Source organism: Notechis scutatus, chromosome 3 (genome assembly GCF_049901735.1).
Source record: "Notechis scutatus isolate UNSWTSFEM ecotype Mainland chromosome 3, rNotScu1.2, whole genome shotgun sequence".
NCBI classification, from domain to species: Eukaryota; Metazoa; Chordata; class Lepidosauria; order Squamata; family Elapidae; genus Notechis; species Notechis scutatus.
In genome coordinates, this window is record NC_142011.1 from 39,089,427 (window position 1) to 39,115,450 (window position 26,024).

Here is a 26,024-nt window from a genome sequence, read left to right on the forward strand (position 1 = left end):
GACTTTTTAGTGTTATCAGATTGAATTGCAGTGAATATGATTGCTTTAAATGTTTCTGTCCTTATCTGCCCATCACCTGCTCATGTGTAAGGCAGTGCATTGGGAAACACCAAAATACTCAATAAAAATTAAATACAGTCCTACCAAGATGGGGTAAGATTAAGCATTGTCTCTTTTTGTTCATTTCCAGAGTGGAAAGCTACAGAGGCCTAGATCAGGTACCTTTTCTCCTAATATTTTAATTAATATGTACAACCATTGTTCTTACTTGCTTTATAATGACTCAAAGTACAGTTTAGTTTTACTCAAGCTACCCTTTATACCAATGTGTTACTTTATTGTAAACTATATAGTGAAGGTTTTTGTTACAGGTTACTACACAATATGCTAATCGGGTACATACCTTGTTAGTTTCTGGTATAAAACAATATCTCAGGGCATATTTCACTGCATTAAAACACGCTCTGACTCTGCAGAATGTGTGAGTCCAGCCATAACATGTATAGGATTTTTAAATGCATGACTGGAATCTTGTTAAACGGTTGTGATTAATGCTGTTGATAGAACCACAAATGAATCACTGCAGAGCCTTAGGATTGTTAAATGCGAACTAGTTTAAATACATTCTTTTTGTATCATTACAGAGTTTCAGTGGAACCGATCTTCTTCACCCCCTACTCCCCCACTTCCCGAGAGAACTCCTGAATCATTTCTTCTTGCAGATGAGGAGCGTAAGTCCCACAGACTTTTGTCATCTTATAATAGTTTTAGATATGTAGGGCTTTTACTTAAAATGTCCTCAGTTTAGAAGAAAGGAGAAATTAAAGCAATTTTGAGAAGATCCAGTTGATAGAAAGAAGTCAGTTGGTAGAAGGTATTTACAACTGCAGATGGTAAAGAGAATTGAGTAGCTGCTTATAAAAATGATACCCGGATCCAGATCTTTCTAGCTATTTTTTGCATTGTGTTCTTCCAATATTATTAGATGGAGTACTAAATGAATAGAAGCTTTTAGGGTTTTTCAGATATGTTGGACTGTAGCCTAGTGTTTGCTTAAGAAAGTTAGTTGACGTCCATTTTGCTTCATTCTTGTTTATTTATTTTATTTTATTTATTTATTTATTTTTGTCAATTGCTTACAAGATAATAGGTATAAGTAAAAACATAGTTATGAATATATGGATACATATAAGAAAAATAAAAAATAAAAATAAAAGAAACAATAGGACAGGGACGGTAGGCATGTTGGTGCGCTTATGCACGCCCCCTACAGACCTCTTAGGAAAGGGGTGAGGTCAATAGTAGACAGTCTAAGGTTAAAGTTTTTGGGGTTTGGGGAAGAAACCACAGAGTCAGGTAGAGTATTCCAGACATTGACTACTCTGTTGCTGAAGTCATATTTCCTGCAATCAAGTTTGGTGTGATTAACCTTGAGTTTGTATCTATTGTTTGCTCTTGTGTTGTTATGGTTGAAGCTGAAGTATTCATTGACAGGTAGGACATTGCAATGTATGATTTTATATACTATACTTAGATTGGACCGAAGGCGGCGTAGTTCTAGGTTTTCTAGGTCTAGAATTTCAAGTCTGGTGGCATAAGGTATTCTGCAACGAGTAGAGGAGTGGAGAACTCTTCTTGTGGGTTCCAGACTGATGAGCTGTATTCGAGTATTGGTCTAGCGAATGTTTTGTATGCTCTAGTTATTAGTGTAATATTACCAGAGCTGCGTAAGATTAGGTTAACGACTCTTAATGCCTTTTTGGCTATGTAGTTACAGTGGGCTCTAGCACTTAGATCATTAGAGAAGAGTACTCCAAGATCCTTGACAGAGTTTGGATCATCAACAAGGTCTTGACTATTCAGCCTGTATTTTATTTTCGGATTTTTTTTGCCAATATGCAGGACAGACCATTTATTTGTTAAGATTTGAAGTTGCCATTTGCTTGACCATTCTGATACATAGTCAAGGTCTTTTTGAAGGGTAGCAGTATTGTCTGTGGTGTTGAATAGCTTTACATCATCAGCGAAGAGAACGCAGTTGCTCTTGATATGATCACAGAGGTCATTTATGTAGAGTATGAAAAGAGTTGGTCCTAGAACACTGCCTTGGGGGACACCACTGTTGACAATTTTGGGGACACCACTGTTGACAACTCCCAATTTTGACCATTTGTTGTCTGTTTGACAGGAATGCTTCTATCCAGTTATGCAGGTGTCCAGAGATACTGTAAGATTTTAGTTTTAGTATTAGTTTGTCATGTACCACTGAATCAAAGGCTTTACAGAAGTCTATCTAGATTGCGTCTATTGCTTTGCCCTGATCGAGTTGTGTAGTCCATATGTTTTTTCAGTGTAAGAGTTGCAGATTATATGATAGTTTTTTTCCTGAAACCAAATTGTTTATTAGAGAGTAGGTTGTTTGTTTCTAAGTGGAGGATGATGGATTGGTTAATAATTGATTCCATGACTTTACAGGTGACACAGCATAAAGAGATTGGTCTGTAATTTTCAACTAGGCTGGGGTCTCCCTTTTTGAAGATGGGGGTGACCGTGGCTTGTGACTATAGTTTTGGCAAGGAGCTGGTCCTGAAAGATTTTTCAAAGATTATGCTTAGACGTTCGGCTATGGCAGTGAATAGCTTTTTTAAGAAGTATGCACATATTTCTTCCGGTCCAATAGATAGAGATGGTTTTAGATTGCGTAGTGCTTTTTCAACATTGTCTTCTGTAAAATCGATATGTATTAGATCATTTTAGTTGTCTGTGGTTCGACTAGGAAATACTGGGCATGATCCATTGCTGTTTACAAATACTGAGCCAAAGAATGTGTTAAAGAGGTTGGCTTTAATAGTGTCGTCGTTGCAGTCTTTACCATTAGGTCCTTTCAGGGGTGGAATGGACCTTGAGTCTTTTAGTTTGTTGTTTACAAAATTGTAGAAAATGCGGGTGGAATTGGTGCGTAGAAGGTTTTCTTCTTGTTTAATGTGATAATTGGTGCATTCAGTTTTTATCTGGTGGCATAAATTTTTGTATCAGCTTTTGAAGTTGGCAACGTGACCAGATTTGTTTTTCTGCCAAAGTGATTTCTTTTTGGATTGAAGCTTCCTTATTGTTTTGGGTAATTTGTTTTTTCTGGTTTTGGGAGTTGTTAATGGTACGTATAGTTTGATGACTCTTTTGACTTCAAGTAAAAATATGTTGTAATGGTCTTCTACAGTATTGCATCCAGAGAATAAAAATTGCCAATCAAAGGATGAGAGATCATTGTTTATAAGATCATAGTTGCCTTTTTGAAGTTATAATTGGGGATTGTGTAAAACATATACTGACTCCAAAGCCTGGTAACATGCAGTGTGACTTCAGCAATAAAATCTTAGTTTTAAATATTGGAACTGATTTATGTGCAAATTGGTTTTTCTATTCAAATGAAACCATCCACGTGTATGATCATGTCCTGAAATTTCAATGTGATTCTAGCAATATAGAAAATCAATCAGAGCTATTTTTTATACTTGTGGCAAAGCAGCTGCTATGGTACATATTAGATTACAGTTTGGTAGACAGTTTTACATTTGTCTCTTAGGGTGATTTCCATCCTAACCTACTTTTAAAAATACATCTATTAATGCCTCTGCTGAGAGATGGATTTAAGTTTTTTTTATTTTTCACAAACAAATTGGCTGTATTCCTGTAATTTTAGGTCCTACGGGATTTTTTTGTCAGTAAAATTGGTTTAATAATGTTTTGTTCACACATACTTTTTTAATATTAAGGAGAGTTTTTCTGGTGTGTCTTTTTTTGACACTGTTTCTTTTTATAGCTTGTCAGTCTGTTACGAACAATGCAGCGAACCTTGGAGACCTTCAGATTAAATTGGCAAAGGAGAGGACAAAAGAGGCAGGCCACTTCAGAAGGAGCAAGGTAAGGGAAGCAGAACTGGCGATATGCATCATTAATTTAGAAACAGAAAAGCAGGGTTTTTTTTTCGCTCATCCCTTACACATAATCTAATTATAGAAATATCAGTTGTGCAAAAGACCAGATGTTTTTACACAATGCAACATTTCTTTTGGTTAGAGAAACTTCATTTATCCAGGGTTTAAGCAAGTGGTTTTTCTTACTGGAAAAACATCATCTTTTTGACCCAACTAGGATTTCTTTTATGACCGTGTTTATTGGATTGGATGTGATTACAAAGTAAGTTCTGAAAGCATTTACGGTATAGGTTAACAACTGCAATATCACTTGTAGTGATTGATAGTTCTCATCTATATCCTCATGCAGTTGCATGCCCTGTCTTAGAGACAACAATTCTTCACTTAAAGTGAGTTGTATTGTGTTTATTTTTATATCATTAATAAATATTTAGCAATAGCTTCCTCTTCTTTTATACTTTTATGCATGCATGAGTGTCCAAAATAAAGAAACCAACATCTGTTTCTTGCCAATCTTTCTTTTAAATAGGACAACCCTGTGTAGAACATATTACAGTAATCTTATCCAGAAGGCTCTACTCTCAAAAAACTTGGCATATTGATCATTCATAGCATTGGGTGTGCTCTAAGAAAGAAAGAAAAGTAGTATACTGTATTTCATACTCACTTTTCTTTCCATATCTACACTGTTAGAACTCTACTCCCAAGTGTTAATGATCTTTAGTACTTAATGCTTTCTTGATACCAACAGAAGACTTTCTCTCTCTCTCTTTACAGAGTTTGAAAATTTTACGAAATGTGAAAAACAGTAAGTATCTTAAAGAAACAAATAATTAGCAATATACTTATATCCTTACAAGTATAGAGGATAGCGAATAATTTACTGGATTAATAAAAAACAACTATCAAATCCCATTGTCTTTCAATGAGACAAAAGATACCGAAGGATTTCAGAAACAACAATTAATTTATGCATTGGATGAAAGGCTTAAAAGGTAAACTATTAACATGTAATACTTTGTTTTCCCATTCTATTTTAAATATATAGAAAATAGCCAGCAATTATCCAGTGAAATTTAACTTAAAAGCAGTGTAAATTTCCCATCCGGCCCTTAAAATATTAACATTTACAGTAGGAATTGGGGCCATTTCGGTAAACACATACACATTCTAGCTGACAGATTCCTTAGATCTATCTGAGAAAGCACCTTTGGCATTAATTCATACATTTAAGAGTGCTGATGCCAAAGTTTTGCTCTATGTATTTGATGATGCAGGCTTCTGCCTACGTTTCCCTTGACTAACCCACAATTAATTTCTAAGGTGGTTTTACCTTCTTGCTGCCAAGAGTAATATTGCTACTCTTCTTGGAGATATTAGCAATAGCACTTAGACTTATATACTGCTTCACAGTGATTTTATAGCCCTCTCTAAGCAATTTACAGAATCAGCATATTGCCCCCAACAATCTGGGTCCTCATTTTACTCGCCTCAGAAGGATGGAAGGCTGAATCAATGTTGAGCTCGGGATTCAATCTGCCCAATTGCAGGCAACTGACAGGCAGCAGAAGTAGCCTGCAGTACTGCACTCTAACCACTGCGCCACCGAGGCTTTTTGCTAATTGTTTGCTGCTGCAATGAGACTTAGGCAAAAAACAAAACAGTACATTGAAGTCTGACAAGAGGAAGATGACCATCTTGGAAAGCCTGGCCCAGGACCAAAAGAATTAATGAAATGAAATAAGCGGAATAATACCAAAACCACTAGATTGCTAAAGAGAAAGAAGTCTGTCAGAAGTTTCTGGGATCAGTGGGCAATTGTTTCAGATCAAATAGCAGTTAAGAGTTGACAAGATGTACTTGTAAACCAATCAAATGTCATCCTGTCAGCCATTAGATCCCCCAGAAAGGAAGACATATAAAACTAATTGGCTTTAACGTTGTTTAAGTGACAAAAACTTCCTGGATTCCATAGTTGTTCTATTATCTTTAATTATTAATAAATTTGGGGCTGAGTATGGCCACGTAAGTAGATATTTTAAAAGGATATAAAAATGAGCCATACATACCAATAATATGTTATTAACAAAATCCTCAAATACTGTTCCAATCAGTGGCAGCTGAAATGTTCTACAGCATCTTTCCCCAATTCGATGAGCTCCAGCACATCCACAAAGAGCCAGATTTGAGAAAACATCCTACAGGTTGATATTTTAGGTTTACTGGAAAAAATTCTACAACAAATAATTCTGTAGTATTTCTTAAGAGGTTCATCCAATTACATGGGGGAACTTTTTCTGTGGATCTTCAAAAGACCCATCTGGATCTTATATTCCCCAGTTTATGATAAAAGCCACAGGTCCACTTTCTTCTGTCATGTAAACTTTTACATAATTACAAAGGCATATCATTATGAAATAAACAATTCTTAATGGCCAGAACATCAAAAGAGCACTAGTACCAGTATTAGAATATTGGCTTACAATATAGCATTCATAATGAGTGGTACGTTTAATGGATATTCTTTTATCTTTCCTATTCCAATTTAAGCAAGACTTCCCTTACATCAAGAATCACATTACAGTGCATGAAATCTGTTTTTGTCACACTTAACTATGACTTACTGAAGATATTTTTGAATTTTTAGGTATTTGGAATCCACCTTCGTTAGTAAGAGCTCCGGAGCATAATCAGTCAAATCATCACAGCTCTATTCTGAGTTTTGGTATGCATTTTTTAAAAAAAAAGCTTCAATGTTCAATTTACTATGAAGGTAACCCATAGAATATTGAAGTCCAAAATTAGAATACTACCTATCCTAATGTTTTCTTGCATTCTCTAAATTATTACAACTTTCCAGTTGAGTTTGTAATGCTATCACCAATATTTCTCATCCTACCATATACAGCATCATATGCATATACATAAAGAATGAAAAGCATGGCCAGAATCCTTTTTACATTTATTAAATATGGTAAGATGTTGGCTTATATTTTTTAATTCTTATCTTAACTGGTGCCAACAGTTTTACTTCTTGGCTAGATAGTTTTCTAAAATAATATAAAGTGATTGAAAATACCTAGGATTAAATTGAAATGTGAAAATACATGTTGACAACTATGGGAAAATGGCACTGACATGTTGACAGGAAGAAGGAAAAAAATCTTTTCTGAAAATAGTTCAAAATTCTTCCATATTTTCCCAAGAAGATCCAATTTCTAGTCATCCTTAGCCATAGAAAGCCAGTGGGTGACCTTGAGCCAATCACTTTACCACACCATCTACCTCACAGCATTGTTGTTGTGGAGAAAAATAGGTAGTAATTACCTCCACTCCTAAATAAAAGAAAAAAATCATTCAACTCTCAGCTACTTTACTAGAGATGATTATAGATATAAAGCAATTTAATCAATTGTTAGCACCAACCCATACTACCATATGCAATATTATTGCTACATTTAAGCATTTTAAATTTATTTATCTGTACTTATACATTTATTGCTTAGCTTCAATTTAAAAAAATACTTGATTGCTTTATGATGAACAATACATTTATTACTGTGGTTGTCAAAGTATTTGTTTGGAATAGCTGCACTCTTTCTCCCATAGCTTCTGTCAGTGACATGCCTACCCAGTAAATTTTTGCTTCAGATTCACTGAAGATTTAATTTATTTATATAAAATATGATAGTAGTGCTTAACAGTTTTATTTTTTGTCACAGGCTTTGCAAACCGATTTTCCAAACCAAAAGGACCAAGAGATCCACCACCAAATTGGAATATTTAGTAGACTTACCTTGCTGATGTTTCTCCTGTTTGTTTCCAATAAACAGCACCATTTTGAACAAAAAGACTTTTATTACAGTATTTAGCCTTGTATGCTGTATGTTCTTAGTAAAATTGATAATCAGATAATCTCACCTGTCCATCTGATTTGGATTGCATGTCATGCTGAGGAAATGGGATCAGAGAACTTTTGAGCTACTTCCAATATTTGTTTCCATCAGACAACATCAGGTAAAATTGTTGAACAAACAGCATATTGAAATGAACAAAAAATAAACACCAAGGTTCAAGTAACCGTAGTATCTTATGGTGTTATCTTAAATCTGCTGCTATAGAAATATAAATTGTGTTGCTCTTCAAGAATGGCACCTGGTTTTTAGTAGAAAGGCATGTCATTTGCCATTTATATATTCTGGGCCTATGCCTGTCATGGAGATATGACTTCAGCTTCCCTTGCCTTTGAAACAGATAAGAGATTGGCAAGGCATCTGACTATAATAACTGTTATTTATCAGGAAGGGTACTATGCAGCTGGTGGACATTTCAGCACACTTTCAAAATTGATATCAAGTGATTTCTTGTGAGTTAAAATAGGAGCTTCACATTTTGAAGTGCTAGAGCCAGAGGTGGTATTCAGCAGATTCTGAACAGTTCTGGAGAACCAGTAGCAGAAATTTTGAGTAATTTGGAGAGCCAGCCAATACTACCTCTGACTGGCCCCACCCCCATCTATTCTCTGCCTCCTGAGTCCCAGCTGATTGGCTGGGTCTTCTTTTGTTGCCCTGCACAGGAGAACGGAGCTGGAAAGCAGGTCAGTGGGGTGGGAAGGTAATGGAGATTTTGCAATATCATTCCCCTGCCACACCCACCAAACCACGCCACCAAACCACACCTACCAAGCCATGCCCAGAGAACCGGTAATAAAATTTTTTGAATCCCATCACTGGCTAGAGCACTTCTTCAACAGCAAAGACCAAAGTTTGGGTTGCCCTCTATTCACTCATTTTATTTTCAAGCATATTTTGTAGTGTGTCAGATCAAAATACTTGTTTTGATTGTGAGTTCCATTTTGATTTTAGAGACCAGTTACTATTTGAAGATTAAATAACTTCTCAAAATAGCACTGTTTATCCTGCAGGCTAAACAATTAGCATGGTTATTTACAGCTATACGACTGTATAGTTATGTATAAAAATTTGACATAATCTACAATAGTTGAGTAACTACCCTATAAGAGTTATAGTACTTAGAGATTATCTTATGTATAATTTAGCAATTCACATAAATGCTATCAAGTAACAACCAGAAAAGTCATACATCTGAAAAAGCTATTAAGAATGAAACAACATCAGAAACAATACCAAAAACAGCTTGTCATTTTCTACCTACCATTCCCCCCACCCCATGTCTATATCAAAATTCTTTTAGATCTACAGGGAAATTGCCTAATTTCTTTTTCAATAATAATGTATTTTAGGTAATTAATATTTAATTTCTCAAATAAAGTATTTTATATAGTGAGATGTGGAATCTTTCTTATACCCTTCATATTAAAAAAGCACTGAGCTGTAGCTACTGTATGTGAACCAAGACAATTGACCTATTTGCAATTTGATTTCTTCTTTCTTATGTAGTATTTTATTATTGTAACAACATCTTTAAAAGGCCACAGGCTCTCCATTAATTGAACTGGACAAGGATGCTTTCATCCAAATTAAATTCAGATTTAACTGGAGCATGGTCTGAAATTCCTATGGTACAATTTCTACTCGCTACAGTCAATTCAAAAAGTTTTAAAACCCCAAAGATAATCTATCTTTGGATAAGAAGAGTGCCTACCTGAAGAATATGTAAATCTTACTGTTGAGGCAGTTATCATTTCTCAAATATCACTCACTCCATTCATTTCCATTAATTTCTGCAGTTTTTAGGTATTGTCTTTTAATTTCATGAGAAACCAAATTTAGGCATTTGGTAGCACCTTTTCCAATTAACAAATTTTATTAAAAGCATAAGCTTTTATGAGCTGCTGTTCAATTTATCAGATGCATAGAATGACTTGTATTGGGCGGGGGGGGGGGAAGCAGGTTGGTTGTGTAGTGCAGGTTATACAGATCTCTTCTCGTCCCATCTCAGTTTAAATTACAATCAAGCCACATTACTTGCCTGATTTTTTTTGTCACTGCAGACTAGCAGAGTTTTCCTGCTACATTGTTATCCCACATGTATTTGCATCAGTATTGTACTGGGATTACATGTATCAGCCTGATCGAGTAGTGTTGTTTTTCCCTTTATGAAATATGTGTAGTCTTTTAAGAATGCATTTTGAAGTTCAAATGCTCTGGAGCTGGCTGGAAAAGTAACTTCGTTTTGGAAAGTTTTTAAGAAAGCAGAATAAATTTCCACCAGAGGCCTGCTTAAATTAGGATAGAAAATAAGAATAGTATGATAGGATAGGATAGGAGTTCTTTATTGGCCAAGTGTCACTGGACACACAAGGAATTTATCTTTGGTGTATAAGCTCACAGTATACATATAAACAGCAAGCAATAGGTCATAGATCATAAATTATAATTATAATCATTAATCACAAGTTACAAACAACAATTAATGAACCATTAAGAATCAATAGGAGAAAATAGCCGGAAAGATGAGAAAATGACAAAAAAAAAGATGAGAAATGAGACAGTGCTGTGGGAATTAAGTGAAAAAGCAAGCAGCAAACTTGAGTTAAAATCATGACATTAAGACAGGATAAATTGCAGAATGTGCACAACAAACTTAAAATGTACATCAAATGCAGTTAGATGAAATGCAGGCTTCAAAACATCTACCAGACATACCTCACTGAATAAGGGGAGATCTTGAACACTGTAGCAAAGAACATCCTACCCAACCAGGAAACTGAGGGAAACTATTAACTACAGAGAAGAGCTGTAAGCCAGCCAAAAGCTTAACCTTTGGGGTTTGGTCGGCATCTTCTAATTATTTTTCTAATTTCACGGAAATCTATTAGTTCTCATCCAGTGCCTCAATTGCCTTAGCTAAGCATAAAATAAGCAACATAAAACAGCCTGAGAGCTCATTCCTAGCCTTGGTAAAACAAGGTTATAATCGTTCGACTATCGAAATCTTCCAAAGTGCTGTTTATTTTCTTTAATAACGCGCGTTTTAAGACTTTGTCGTTGTTCAGCACTCTATTGCATTTACACAATACATGTTCCTGTGGCTGGTTTTAACAACATATAAAACACTGACTGTTCCATGAAACGGAAGCCCTGATCTGAATTACATATATTAAAGGCGATCATATGCACTCTGCATATACTTAGAAATCCCAACTTTCATAACAATACAATTCCCAGTATTCAACCTCGGCATAGAAAAGATCCGAAGCTGAACTAATACGCATGCTCCATTAAAGCATCGGGATTTCCCCCGCCCACTCACGCATGATTGAAATTTACCTCCACTCCCCCCCACCCTCAGGAAGTCTACGTGATGTGGCCGTGCTGCGTGATTCTCTGCACGCTCCTCTTCGTTGAAAACTACTGAAAACTAGAATGAAAACTTCATTTCCCAGCAACCTTTGCATAAAAAAGCATACGTCCAGTCAAAGAAAACTACAGATCCCGACGTGCAATATTGGACCACAATTCCCAGAGAGTGTCAAGCGACGCCTGCGCAACCTTTACAGGCGCTCGGGCCATTTAAATGTGTGTGAGGGAGAGAGCGAAATGGCTGCGCAGGTCGCTGCGGTACGCGCCGTGTCCCGGGGCGCGGAAGAGACGCCTTCGCTGCCACTCGGTGACCGGCCTGGTCGACCGAGGGGTGGAGGGAGGAAGCGGAAAGGTCCTCTCGGGGATGCCGGGAGCTGCAAGAGGGCGAAGTTGAGCCAGCCCCCGCTTACGGTGAGGCCCTCTCAGGCAGAGCCTCCGCTGCCGCCGGCCTCCGTTCCCGGCCTCCCAGCGACTCCTGCCGTGCCTTCCGCCCCCGCTGGGCTTTTTACTTTCTCTCCGCTTAGCCTGTCCCCGCAGGCCCTGCACTGCGAGCGACGACATCACCACCGACACCGGCACCGTCCGGACAGTGGGGACTCGGAGCCTGGCCATTCCTCTGGGGAGAAGCCCCACAAGGGTAGGCGGGGAAGCTCCGGTGACGGGGCTCTCGGGCGGCCCAGCAAACGAGGTGAGTTGGAGCAAGGGGCCGGGACGGTTCGGACTTGGGGGGAGGGTTTGGTTTGTCTCCCCCCCCCGCCCCGGACCAGGATGTTACTGCTTCCTTTGGGCGAGCGCGTTCCGCTCCCCAAACGTCTGTTGCAGCGACTCGCTCCTGACTTCGGCACGCCCTCGAAGCTCAGTTCAAGAGGCCTTTGCCGGGCTTCTTTGACCTAACTTGACAATAAGGAATTGGTCATGAATTATGAACCCAGGAACGAAAGACCCCGAAGATTTGATAGTGGTAGAAAAAGGTCAGCGTTTCTATGACTTGGCGAATGGGAGCCCTGAGGCGTCTTCTTACACAGAGCTTTCCTTAAGTTTGTCACTTTCCTTAAAGGGAGGTTGCTGTCAACTCATGATCCGCGACAGGATCTTTTTTTATACATTACTTTCGTGCTGCTTTTTTCGGAAAAAGAAATGTGTCTATATATACATAAGGAGAGAGGCATGCACGCATACATATAAATACATCTTCTCTAGGCAGACTGTACATAATGTATTCACTTGCCAGTTTTGAAAGGTGATCTAAAGTTCACTTATGTAGTGCCTTGTTTCTAAGATTTATTTTGATTTCGGTTAATAGTGAGATGATTATCTGTTCCTTGAACTAGGAGATTATGTATTATGCCATAATTCTTAATTGGTCCAAACATGTTTGTAAATGAAACAAATTCAGTTATTGTATATGTTACAGTGGGAAAACAAACTAATGGCTTTTGGGGTGGGGGATGAATATCAACGACTAGGTAAATACTGCAACATGGATAAAATAAATTTAAACTTGTTGAAAATCTTGACTAGAGGTTAAAGTTTTTAAACAAATATAGTTCTGGTTTTGTTCTAATGTAGTTACTGTTGTGACTCTAAACGATTAAGAAATTGTTATGTGGATGTGCTCTGCTACAAACCAGTTGGGAGAATAAACATTGCTATTTTCATGTTTATTTTTTTAAAAGATAATGCTTAAAAGCCCACAGGCTTTCTAACTCTTAAAACAGTGTCTTTAAAAAGTTAGATAAAAGAGTGGATCCTCTCAACCTAAAATTTACTACTGTGGGGAGGCAAAACATGATGTTTGTGTGGCAAACATTGCTCAGTTCTGTAAAGTTACTATTTTGCTACAAACTATTTAAAACAATTTATCCCTTATAGACAATCAGTTTACCATATGTTGGGATATCTTACCATCTGGTTCTTAACTTCATTACTACCTAGTATGAATTTAAATATGACAAATATTTATATAGAATAAAAAATATTTCCTAAGTGCTTATGTTTTCCCACATGCTCTTTCATTTATGTTTTGTTCTTTTCATAAGTTGGTATTGTTTCAGGGAAGGATTTAATTTGTAGATGTTAATTATTTGGAATTGCTCACTTACAGTTTAATATAAATTAGGGATTATACCTGTTTATAGCAATCAACATTTTGTAGATATGACTTCAAAATTTGAGTGCCTGTATAATTTAGGCATACAAACAAAATCATGACTTCAAAAGCAGAGATATAAAAATGGATTAGCTAAAGTATTTACTGATGAAAAACCATTAGCCTAAGTATATTAAATTTGAAATGGTTTAAAAAACTTCTAATGTAATATTGTAGCAGTTGAACATAAATGCATACTGAAGTGAGGAATAACTAGTGAAGTTTTACTTTCCTCAGTTTTTTAAAATACAAATATATTTGTTAGATTATTGGATACGAACAACTTAATACAAAATGGTTTAAGAAATACTATCAAGTTATGTCTTCTAAGTTAAAGTGGCTCAAATGTTAAAATCTATATGCTGCAAAGTTCATTAACATCCATTCTGTGCTATCCTGTAAAAACTCTCATATTACATGAAACGTGTATATAAAAAGTTCAGCAGTTGCTAAAAATAGCAGTTTAATTACTAATTAAATAGACCAATTTAGGCTATCATATATAGAAATATTTTTTTTCATGATTATCTAGCTCCTTTGTTTGCATTATAAAAGACCACTCAAACCAGGAAATCACTAAAGTTGCTTAGTCTAACATAGACATACATAACAGCAATTTAAACCAAATATAACCTTATGTAAACTCTTGGCTTGTTTAATGCTTGAATGAAATAGGTATAATTAGACGTTCCTAAATATGAACTTCAGCTAATGTTGATTTCCTAATAGAAGAAAAATAGCCCAGGCTCATTCCAGGTATTGTCTTAAAGAAAAGCTACCAAGCAACAAAGAATCCATAGTGTACAAAAGAAATGCTGAGGCATTTTCTCAAAATAATGCTCAAAAAAATTGCATTGAAGAAAAGTAGCATCCCTACTTTTTGTTTCTCAGTGAACTTTTTTATGGAATTCCACTTATATTGAAAAAAATGGATATTTGGCCCTCTACCATGTTATGTGTGTTTGTGATTGGTATGGAGACCTGCCTGCCTGATTTGGAGAGGTGGAAGTTGCATGTTGTTTAGGTAGGGTCTGGATAGTGCTGAGGAAGAGGCAGTGGTTGGTATAGTTTGGTACCAATATAAGAAGGGGAAAAAAAAGCGGCCAGCCATGGAAGTCAAATTGAGATTAGTAGGTAAGAGATTATAGTGAAGAACTGTCAAAATATTCTTGGAAGTGTTCTCTGTTTAACATATATGCCAATGAGATAGAAGTATAGGCAGGTCAATTCAAATTAGCTAGGAATTTGAAAAATATTGTGCTATATATCTGTGCCAGTGGTAGTAGTACTTGGTTATAAATAAAAATATCAATGCAATGATGTAGAATGGCTAATCCCAATGGCAGTAGATTGGAAGTATGAAACCTCCTCTCCCAGAAGCTCTTTAGGTCTTGCACCTGATTCTACTGCCTGCTTTGGTTAGTGGTTTGTTAGTTCCCGCTGCTGCTGTCCAGAGTATGCCTTACTTAATGTTTTCCTCCTAAACTTAGTGCAAAAGAGATAGGGCAGACCACAAACTGGTATCACTCTGCTACAAATGTGTGTGTGTGTGGGGGGAATAAAGACATTGGAGCAAAATTATACAGAAGTAATATAACTTCATGAACACGAAGTGTTCTACCTTTTATACAAAAACAGAACTGTAGCATAGCAGAAAAAAGAAAAACAAAGATTAACACAATATCCCTAGCTAAACATGTTAGCCTGCTTTTCTAGAGATAGGTTTCCTGAACAGATATTCTTTCTGTCTCAGTTATTCTTGAATTTTCTGCTTCTGGAGATTTCAGTATTAATTTTGAGGCTGCTGGTAAAGTGGAAAGAACCCTTTTGCAAGCCTTAATAACAATTTTCTTTCTTTAGTTGAGGTCTTTGAATTCTCTTGGTTTTGAACAAGTCTTAAATTTTAAGAGGGGGAAACTGAAACGTCTCTTTTGTCTATGTGACAGGCAGTATCTTATTTTCTTGGTGGTGGTGATTATCTTTACCAATCTTGCATCAACTGGCTATAAATGCCTGCTTGTAGTTTTTCATTAATAACAAGAGGGTTTACTAGAAATCTAATGGAATAAGGTGAATCAATGGAATATGACATCTGGATATGAATTTTATATATGTATCCTGCATATGTGCGTTATAACTAGCAAACATTGAAAGAATCTAATCTCCAGATAATAACTAAAGGTGGCAGGTGTTGCCTACAACTAGCAATAACATTTACACTTATATAATACTTAAAGCACTCTGTAGTGCTTTACAACACTCTCTGGGCGGTTAACAAATGTCAGCATATTGCCTCCAACAATCTGGGTCCTCATTTTACTGACCTCGGAAGGATGGAAGGCTGAGTCAACCCTGAGCTGGTCAGGATCAAACTCCTGGCTGTGGGCAAAGTTTGCCTGCAATACTGCATTCAAACCACTGTCACCATTTGAGGTAAGGATATACTAATCAGATCAAATGTATTAATCCTAGCTTTAATCTTAAATGGTGGCCATGATCTTGTCACAATATAGCACATTCATAATGCTCAGGTTGTTTTTAAAATAACAGTAATTGAAACTGATACAGCATGTATTCCATAATGTAAGAAAGGGTCAACCAAGACAAGGCACAGGGCAGCATATCATTTTAATAGGGTCCAGAGTACTGTAAAAGTGAAGAAAGCTTTCTTTAGGAAATGAAAACTCAAACCTAATAAAGATACCAAAAGAGCACAAACTGAGGCAGAAAAAGTTAATAAAAGAATTTAATAAAAACAGCAAAAATAGATTTAGGAAAAATCTTAAAAACTACTTTTAATATATTCAACATTTTGAATGTGAACAATTTGAAAAAACTTAAAACTTAAGATTCGTAAAAATAATGAAGGCGGTTTAAACACCTAATAAAAACTGAAAAGTTGAAACTGAATCTAAAAATGCAATATGACATCAGAACCAAAAGCACAGCTGAAGTTCAAGAAAAACTGAAACTGAAAATTGTGGCATTGTCAGGAAAAATCGGGGCATAAGCCTATGCAAACAAAATTTACAATTTAGAATAAATCATAAATTCTATAGGGATATTGACTCAAAGCACCATCAAAGAAAAATAAAACCCTGAAATTTGACAATAAAAAATTGCACTTTGCAGGAAGATAATTATACAATGAAAGGGGACACAATATAAACTACATAAATGCAATAAAAAGGAAAAAAAATGCTATGGACATTTTAAATGTAATGGGATTAATAGTTCAAAGCAGTCAGAGAAAACAAATATATCTGGGACTGATGTGTTGGATAGATTTTAACGTCAGTGTCTAGCCATGTGGCTGCTCAGTTAGCAAACATGCAGAATTACCTGATCAGTTTCATGTTGCACTAAAGAATGAAACAAATGAAGCCTGGATAAATCTGAAGGAAACCTATTAACAAAAGAAGAATTCATACCTGAAAGCTAAAGATCAATAACTTGTTTGCCTACCTCATTCAAAATACCGTGTTTCTCACATAATAAGGCCTGTGGGCCTTAGAGTATTTAAAAATCGCCGGCCGTCTTTCCTTTGCATTTTGGGCGGGCTCTGGCTCAGGGACTGGATCAGGATCGCGGCAAGATTATGTAATGCCGGCTGGTTCCGGCTGATGGGGCTGGGCTGCCTGTCGCCTGCCGCATGCGCGCACAGGGGCAGAGCGGTGAGTGCCCGCCGAGGGTCCCGAAGCACGCTGCAGCCCGTGGAGCGGACCACCCACTAGTGCTCCTGACCTGAGGAGAAGGCCTCGCAATCAACCCCTCGCTGTTTCCCTCAGCTGGGAACCTCTTTCAGCGGTGCCATCAGAGGTGCCACCAATGTAGGAATCCTCAGGAAGAAGCCCAGAGCCCCTCTGGCAGAATGAGCGCATCTATTGCAGCGGGGCTGCGTTATGAAACCATTAAAGTCACTCGCCGGCAATGTGTTTTGGGTCAGCTCTGCTCTGTTGGAAAGTCGGCGTTGTTTTCACTCTACCAGTTTCAGCCTTTCACCTTAATTATGAAAGTCCCTTCGGTCCCCTCCAATCAATGGAAGGTTGTTAAGAGTTAGGTGCCTGTGTAGCAGCTTCCCTTAAAGGATGAGGAAGTCGGTTTGGTGCCTTGACTTCTCAGAGAAGCGGTGGGGATAAACAAAATAAAAGAAGAGGAAAAGTTCTTGAAACAGGAATCTCCCTGGAGAAATTTATTCTCAGAAACCCTGGATTTCTTGGGGGAGTTTTAAAGGCAATTGCTTGAACCCAGTGATGTAGGCATCCTTTCCTGCTTGTTTCCAGTGCTTGAGGATGGTACTTTGCTAGGAATTGCTTCCATCCATTTACTACCACATCTGAGCAAAAGAAATGGCTTCTTTCCATCCTTGGTTTTACAACGCTGTCAGTGCTTTTGATGCCCAAGTAAAGGAAAAGTCCTTTACTCTGAGGAACATGCAGTTAGTTGATTATACTTTTCCCTCTATGGGAGAGACCCAAGGAAGAAAGAGAGCAGCAAAGTTTATATGGGTTGCAAAATAGCCCGTTTCACCTCTTCTTTATGTCCTTTCTCACCCATATTTTCTTCCCATTGGTGGTATGCTTTCCTGGGTTTATCCAGTTCTGAAATTAGGACTATTTATCTTTCTCTGATGGGGACTAAAATATGTATGATGCTTCAAAAAATAAGACAAGATATTATTGGGCAACTCAGAAATAATAAACCACTCTACCAGGAAACTCTTTTCCCAAGCCTTGCATGTTAAAAAAAAAAAAAAAAAAAAGAGCTGGAGCCCAATGAGGGAGGTGCCTTCTCTGGTTTGTTGCAGCTGAGGCCGGGCGGTGCGAGCGGAGGCCGCTGAGCGCCTCATTTCCTTGGGAGCTGGGAGAAGGAGGCCCGCCACATCGGCCTGAAGGCTGGCTGCTCCTTTCAGCTTCACGGGATTCGCTTTCCACGGTGCACAAAAGTGCCTCAAAAAAAAAAAAAAAGTGCAAAAGTGGAAGGTGTGCGGAAGAGGGGTAGTCTTATACGGCGAGTATATAACAAACTCTATATTTTGAGTGGAAATGTTGGGGGTCGTCTTATATGCCCAGTCGTCTTATACGCTGGCAAATACGGTACCTGATCAGTTTCATGTTGCACTAAAGAATGAAACAAATGAAGCCTGGATAAATCTGAAGGAAACCTATTAACAAAAGAAGAATTCATACCTGAAAGCTAAAGATCAATAACTTGTTTGCCTACCTCATTCAAAATACTTACTGGAATAATAGTGAATTCACTATATGTTTATCTAAAGGAATTTCTAACTACCCAATTGAACAAAAAGGAAACTGAAAAATTCACAATGAATTGTTCTTTATTAATAAAACAATCTAAATTAATGGAAAAAACATGGATTTATGTAGTATTTGGATTTATTACAAGAAGGCATTTGACTTCTTTCAAATGGCTGAATTATGAAAAGTATGCACACTTTTTGTATCAATCAAAATTTAAGATTTTGTAGAAACAATAAAGGAAGGAAAGCTTGAAAACATAATTAGAAAGTTAATTGTAAATAATTATAAATTATGTGGAGTCAAAAAGGGGGAACTTTCAAGGTGATTCATTATTGTCCTGATCAGACATGTATGCCCCAAGTAATTGCAAGGAGTTTTACCTAGTAAATGTAGGCAGTGGCCAACAGGGCATATGTGTAAATACACACACAAAACAGCAAAGCCCCAAATCCCTACCAGCTTGCCTACAGAGACTTCCAAATGGCTAGAGTTCAAGGCTGGGGACAGAAGCATAGTCGGGTCATACTGTAGAAATGCAGGAGTCCAAAAATGGGTCATCATCCAGGTTCCAGGAAACAGAGTTTTCTTAAGGAACAGGTTCAATAGACAAAGCATAGAGCTCTGGCAAATAGAGTGATAGCTCCCAGTGGAGAACAGCTGGACAGCAAAGGCTCTTAAATGAATCACGGCCTTCTCATACAAGACGTCATGCAGAATTCTTCTGTTCTGCTCTGTGCCCAACTCAGCATGCTTTAGGGAAAACAGTAGGACCTGAATCTAGCTCCTTGTTTTCTGCTGTCTCCAGCTGACTGAAATTTTCTTTGACCAAATTAACCTCAAGTGCTCAGTTTCCACCTTTATTTAATTTAGTGATCGGCCCATTGCCAAGGATGCTGAGTAAAGCAAATCATGGCTGTCAGTTTTCAAACAACACCCAAAAGTCTCTTTTTCTTTACATATCAATGCAATCAAAAGATGAACAGGAATAATTACCTAATGATGATCAAATATTTAGTAGTGATATAATTTCTTAAATTTGTTATAATTAAAGTAAAGAAAGAAAATCAGTAATTCACAAAAAAATATTCAGAACATAAAAGAAACAACAGTCTAGCACAGGGGTGTCAAACTCAAGGCCCGGGGGGCATATCCGGTCCGCGGGGCACTTAGATCTGGCTTGTGGGACCGCCCTGGAAACAGCAAAGGTCTGGTCCGTGGTGCTGCAGCCGGCAAAATCGGGCTCCCGAACTCTGTTTTTGGCTGTCACAGCCGCCTGCAACCCTCTGCCAGTGAAAATGGAGCTCCGTTTTCACTGGCAGAGGGTGTTGTGGTCCGCCAGTGGTCTGTGGAGCTGGCAGCAGAGTCGGACAGTGGGGAGGAACATGGGCCAGTCCTGGGGTCTGGGGAAGGCTCGGACAAGGGATCTGCGTCAGACACAGAGATGGGGCCAGGACCATCTGAGAGTTATATGTTAACTCCGGAGCCTCCAGAATCTGACATCAGCGAAGCAGAGGAACAGTGCGTACTTGCGCAGAGCTGCCAGAAGGCAAGAACAGTTAAGACAAAAGGGGCAACTCGGGAGTAAGGCTTGGAGATGATTGGCCCCTCCCATAAGATATAAAGGAGGAGCAAAGGGACATGAGCCTTTGCAGGAAGCAACTTTGTTCATTCTGGACGGTTTAAAATCTGAAGCTCTGTTTGGCCTTGTACAGCTAATTGGCAATTTAGTCGTTGGCAGCATTTCAAGGGAGATAAAAGTGGGTGCTTATCAGCCTTATCCCGAAAGACTGTAGTAGACTTCAGTTGGACTATTTATAAACTGTTTGGGACTCATTACGGGCTGTGAATGCACAACCATTGAAATAATTTAAAAAAAAAGGTTTTTTGAAACTCTATGATTGTTACTGTCTTCAGGAAGCCTTGGTCAGAACAGAGGGTTGCAGGAGGCCGGGCAGCCAAAAACAGAGCTCAGGAGCCCATTTCCACTGGCAGAATGCTCGGGACACCACAGTTGCCCCCAACACAAGTGACATCAAGCTGGTCACACCCACTGTGGTCATACCCACCCTGGCCCCTGAGGTCAAACACAACCCTGATGCGGCCCTCAGTGAAATTGAGTTTAACATCCCTGGTCTAGAACCTGAACAAGCTTGAATTTGGGATCTTAGAAACATCAGGTATTTTGTGCAATCAAATACTGTAAAAGGAAAATAGACTCAGTAAATTGCAAACAATTATTAAAAATTCTAAAATTTAACCCAAATGGTGGAAGTACAATCAGAGCCATCAGCTCATGGGCAATACTGATAACTCAATATACTGCAGGAAAACTCAATTGGACGCAGATGGTTGATAACTCTGATCAGCAAATCAGAAGATTGATGATTGTGAGTACTGCCCTACATCCTCACAGTGATGTTAATAGATGATGTCTTCCAAAGAAGAGGCGTGGTGAGGACTTTACAGATAAACTTTGGAGAAAAGAAAATGAGGCCTTTATATTGCTTTGAAGCAAGTAAATAAACTTTTATTAAATGAATCACAGAAAAAAGAGCTATTTGTAAAAATTAAATGTAAGAGCATAACTTTATAAACAAACAGCTTGAAATAACATTAGAGATGTGGAAAACCGAAGCACCCTTTGAGCATTTTTTGAAGGATATTGAAGGAAATTACCAGAATATGGCAGTGGCTTAAGAATGATGTGCTAAAAATAGAAACAGCAAAATGCTTTTGCTGTCCAAGAACAAATACTATACACAAATGTCATCAAGGCAAAAATAGAAAAGATTCATTTGGATAGTAAATTCCAATTGTGCTAAGATAAAGGTGCACAGTTAATAACTGGAATTGACAAATTTTACAAAATACTGAGATTTATAATTAAAGAACAACAAGATTCTGTAAAAGCAGTTTTTCCTTATCACGTTCATACAGTTTGAATGTCACTAAATACATGGATGGCAGTGATTCTATTGGTCCTGTCAAAGATTTGAGGATTCAAGTGTACAGTATTCGTCATTGAAAACTCTTATCTTTAGTAGAAAACCTATCCTTTGTGGATAACCATAGTTATGAAATAAACAATATTTTTTCAAAGAAGAGAATCAAAAAATGGAGTACATTAGCAGTATAAGTTGGTAAGTGATTTTTTTTTTACTCATAACTGACCTTAACTTACTGGTAGGTAGTGAGTTGGCCAAGTTGTTAGAGCAACTGAACTTGTGAGGGTGGTAACACTGAAACTAATTGTGAAGAGGTCCTTTGAACTGGGTAATTTAGTGGGAAATGGGCTTCAACTTCAGTAAATGCAAAACAATGCACAGGAGCCATACCTCCCAATTTTTATATCTGAACTTTCTATAATTAGGAAAAAGATTTTGGGCTGATGGTAAACGGTTCAATGAAGATGCTGACTTAAAGTATGAAAAACAGCAGCCCCCAACCTTTTTCCGTAGATCAAGGGGACACGGTCTTAGAAATTGGATTATTGAGGGCTGTTGTTTAAAAGCTTAGTATTACCTCGGGATTGTGGGTGACATACTTATGAATATCTGCTGTAGAGAAACAGTGGTGGGAGAGGAATAACCTTTCTACCTTCAGCATCAGAATATCTAAGAAGCATTTGGTTTGGCTTCTGTGAGGAATAAATTGCAGGACTGTGATAGGTTTTTAATTGAGTCAAAGTTTATTGTAAGATCATTAAATAAATTACTTTTGCAAGATAGCCTGATTTTTCTATGAGTTTTCCCATCATTCTGTCTCTCCAAAAGTAACTCAATTATTTAAGGGTTATAATATTATTTTATATAAATCTATATGTATAAAAGTGAAATACCACTCATGCATCATCACAAAATCTCCAGAACTGTAAAATCTACAAACTTGAAATTTGGCACGTATGTTCCTCTTGGCTTGTAGGTGCTCACTAAGAAAGGATTTTTTGAAATGACCATCACAGCATTAGTGTTTCGTATATTATTATTAACATGCTCTGATGCTAATGAGTTCTACTCCCCCTCCCCACCTGAAAAGAAATCTGTTCCAAATGCAAAACACAAGCAGAGGAGAGGAGTTTCAGTTTTACAGCAGCAAGCAGCTTTAGTACAGAACAGTTGAGCTAAGCCACACCTAGGCTCCTTCCTGTCTCCTTGCTCACACAGCAAATACTGTTTCACTTTCCAAACAGCCCTCAACCCTCACACACACTGAAAGGACGTTAGCCAGATGAATACCAAAGAATGCTAATAGGCAGAGCAGAATCCCTCCCCCTTATTTTTCTCCCCAAAAACTAAGCCTGACCACATAGTTTTGTAGCTAAGCACAGGTATCGAGCTAGCATGATTATATAATGCCAAATAGAACTTGCTAATTAATTCTGTTAAGTGTCATTGGAATTCACTCTATTAGGTTATTGGAATTCACCCACAAGGCCTTTAAGAGGTTTTCTTCAAACTGCTGTTGCTATACAATTTTGTTTTGTTTGTTTTTTTGTTCAGAGAAAACATATTAATGAAAGAATTGAGATAGAGACATTTTATCAGTATCAATACTTCTATCACTAGAAGTAAGCTTGTTGCCAGTGTGTTGCCAGGTGCAATGCAAGATGCTGGTTATTACTTTAAAGCCCTTTATGGCTTGGGACCATGTTATCTTAGGAACTATCCTCTCCCAGTTATTTCTACCCATCCAATTTGGTCATAGTTTGGCATATTGCTGATCCTGTCAGTCAAGGAATGTTGGTTGGCAAGAACTTGAAAAGAAATCTTGAACTTTGCTATTAGATATGTTGACAGCAATAAGAATGCTTTATTGCTCTCCGTCCCTCCCTCTCTCCTTCCCTCTCCCCCCCTCCCCTGCTGTAATTGCTGCTTGTTGACTTCTATGGTGTGGTCCGCTGGGAGCCTGCGAAGATGGCAGCAGAGTCGGACAGTGGGGAGGAACATGGAGCAGATGGGTAGTCTGGGGAGGACTTGGATGAGGGTCCTGCATCTGGTACAGAGATGGGACCAGGGCCATCTGGGAGTTATGTGCTGACTCCGGAGCCTCTAGAATCTGACAGCAGCAAGGCAGAGGAACAAGGGGAATCTGTTCCCAGTGCAGAGTTGCCAGAAGACAAGAACAGTTAAGACAAAAGGGGCAACTCAGGAGTAAGGCTTGGAGGTGATTGGCCCTCCCATAAGACATAAAGGAGGAGCAAAGGGACAGGAACCTTTGCAGGAAGCAACTTCATTCGCTCTGTTCAGATTAAATCTTGAAGCTCTGTGTGGACTTTGTACTCCATTTGGCTTTTTACAGTTAATTTGGCATTTTAGTTGTTGTCAGTAATTCAAAGGAGATAAAGGTGGGTGCTTATCTCAAGAGACTATTTGGGACTCATTATGGCTGGAAATGAACATAATTCCCAGCTGTTGAAATAAAAAGAGGGTTGTTTGGACTTAGTGTGTGATTAATTACGGTCTCAGGAAGCCTTGATCAGAATAGTTTGCTTCCTGACCAAACAAAACAAAGTTGCTTCTTGCAAAGGTTCATGTCCCTTTGCTCCTCCTTTATGTCTTATGGGAGGACCAATCACCTCCAAGCTTTACTCCTGAGTTGCTCCTTTTGTCTTAAGTGTTCTTGCCTTCTGGCAGCTCTGAGCATGTGTGCACTGGGAACAGGCTCCCCTTGTTCCTCTGCCTTGCTGCTGTCAGATTCTGGAGGTCCCGGAGTCAGCATCTAACTCCCAGATGGCCCTGGCCCCATCTCTGTATCGGATGCAGAACCCTCATACGAGTCCTCCCCAGACTCCCAGACTGGCCCATGTTCCTCCCCACTATCCGACTCTGCTGCCATCTCCGCAGGCTGCCGGTAGACCACAACATTCTGTTTATAGTACGTGTATGTATAGTACACTGCTCAAAAAAATAATGGGAACACAAAAATAAGACATCCTAGATCTGAATGAATGAAATATTCTTATGAAACACTTTGTTTATTATATAGTTGAATGTGCTGACAACAAAATCACACAAAAATTATCAATGGAAATCAAATTTAGCAACTCATGGAGGTCTGGATTTGGAGTTACACTCAAAATTAAAGTGGAAAAAAACACTACAAGCTGATCCAACTTTGATGTAATGTCCTTAAAACAAGTCAAAATGAGGCTCAGTAGTGTGTGTGGCCTCCACATGTCTGTATGACCTCCCTACAACGCCTGGGCATGCTCCTGATGAGGTGGCGCATGGTCTCCTGAGGGATCTCCTCCCACACCTGGACTAAAGCATCCTCCAACTCCTGGACAGTCTGTGGTGCAATGTGGCGCTGGTGGATGGAGCAAGACATGATGTCCCAGATGGATTAGATCAATTGGATCAATTGGATTCAGGTCTGGGGAACGGGCAGGCCAGTCCATAGCATCAATGCCTTCATCTTGCAGGAACTGCCGACAAACTCCGGCCACATGAGGTCTAGCATTGTCTTGCATTAGGAGGAACCCAGGGCCAACTGCACCAGCATATGGTCTCACAAGGGGTCTGAGGATCTCATCTCGGTACCTAATGGCAGTCAGGCTACCTCTGGCCAGCACATGGAGGGCTGTGCGGCCCCCTAAAGAAATGCCACCCCACACCATTACTGATCCACTGCCAAACCAGTCATGCTGGAGGATGTTGTAGGCAGCAGAATGTTCTCCACGGCATCTCCAGACCCTGTCACGTCTTTCACGTGCTCAGTGTGAACCTGCTTACATCTGTGAAGAGCACAGGGCGCTAGTGGCGAATTTGCCAATCTTGGTGTTCTCTGGCAAATGCTAAACGTCCTGCACGGTGTTGGGCTGTAAGCACAACCCCCATCTGTGGATGTCGGGCCCTCATACCACCCTCATGGAGTCTGTTTCTGACTGTTTGAGCAGCCACATGCACATTTGTGGCCCGCTGGAGGTCATTTTGCAGGGCTCTGGCGGTGCTCCTCCTGGCCTTCCTTGCACAAAGGCGGAGGTAGCGGTCTTGATGCTGGGTTGTTGCCCTCCTACGGCCTCCTCCATGTCTCCTGATGTACTGGCCTGTCTCCTGGTAGCGCCTCCATGCTCTGGACACTACGCTGACAGACACAGCAAACCTTCTTGCCACAGCTCGCATTGATGTGCCATCCTGGATGAGCTGTACTACCTGAGCCACTTGTGTGGGTTGTAGACTCCGTCTCATGCTACCACTAGAGTGACAGTACCGCCAGCATTCAAAAGTGACCAAACCATCAGCCAGAAAGCATAGGAACTGAGAAGTGGTCTGTGGTCACCACTTGCAGAACCACTCCTTTATTGGGGATGTCTTGCTAACTGCCTATGCTTTCCACCTGTTGTCTATTCTATTTGCACAACAGCATGTGAAATTGATTGTCAATCAGTGTTGCT

General features: G+C 38.8%; 2 protein-coding genes across 7 annotated transcripts in view; both read left to right on the forward strand.

Moving 5' to 3' along the window:
- PTPN22 (protein tyrosine phosphatase non-receptor type 22) overlaps positions 1–7,786 on the forward strand; it is a 42,275-nt gene extending 34,489 nt beyond the window's left edge. For 2 of the 6 annotated variants that reach the window (XM_087959570.1, XM_087959569.1), the window contains 6 exons: positions 191–218; positions 645–731; positions 3,821–3,921; positions 4,713–4,743; positions 6,583–6,708; positions 7,658–7,786. In XM_087959570.1, the coding sequence (XP_087815696.1) occupies positions 191–218; positions 645–731; positions 3,821–3,921; positions 4,713–4,743; positions 6,583–6,708; positions 7,658–7,722 (438 nt within the window). In that variant the 3' untranslated portion in view covers positions 7,723–7,786. The remainder of the gene's footprint in view (positions 1–190; positions 219–644; positions 732–3,820; positions 3,922–4,712; positions 4,744–6,582; positions 6,709–7,657) is intronic. The other 4 variants (XM_087959572.1, XM_026675151.2, XM_087959571.1 and 1 more) reach the window with 3 other exon arrangements.
- A 3,614-nt stretch (positions 7,787–11,400) lies between these two features.
- The window catches only part of RSBN1 (round spermatid basic protein 1), a 28,898-nt gene continuing 14,274 nt past the window's right edge, over positions 11,401–26,024 (forward strand). The window contains exon 1 of the mRNA XM_026675153.2: positions 11,401–11,909. Coding sequence (XP_026530938.1) covers positions 11,459–11,909 — 451 coding nt within the window. The 5' untranslated portion in view covers positions 11,401–11,458. The remainder of the gene's footprint in view (positions 11,910–26,024) is intronic.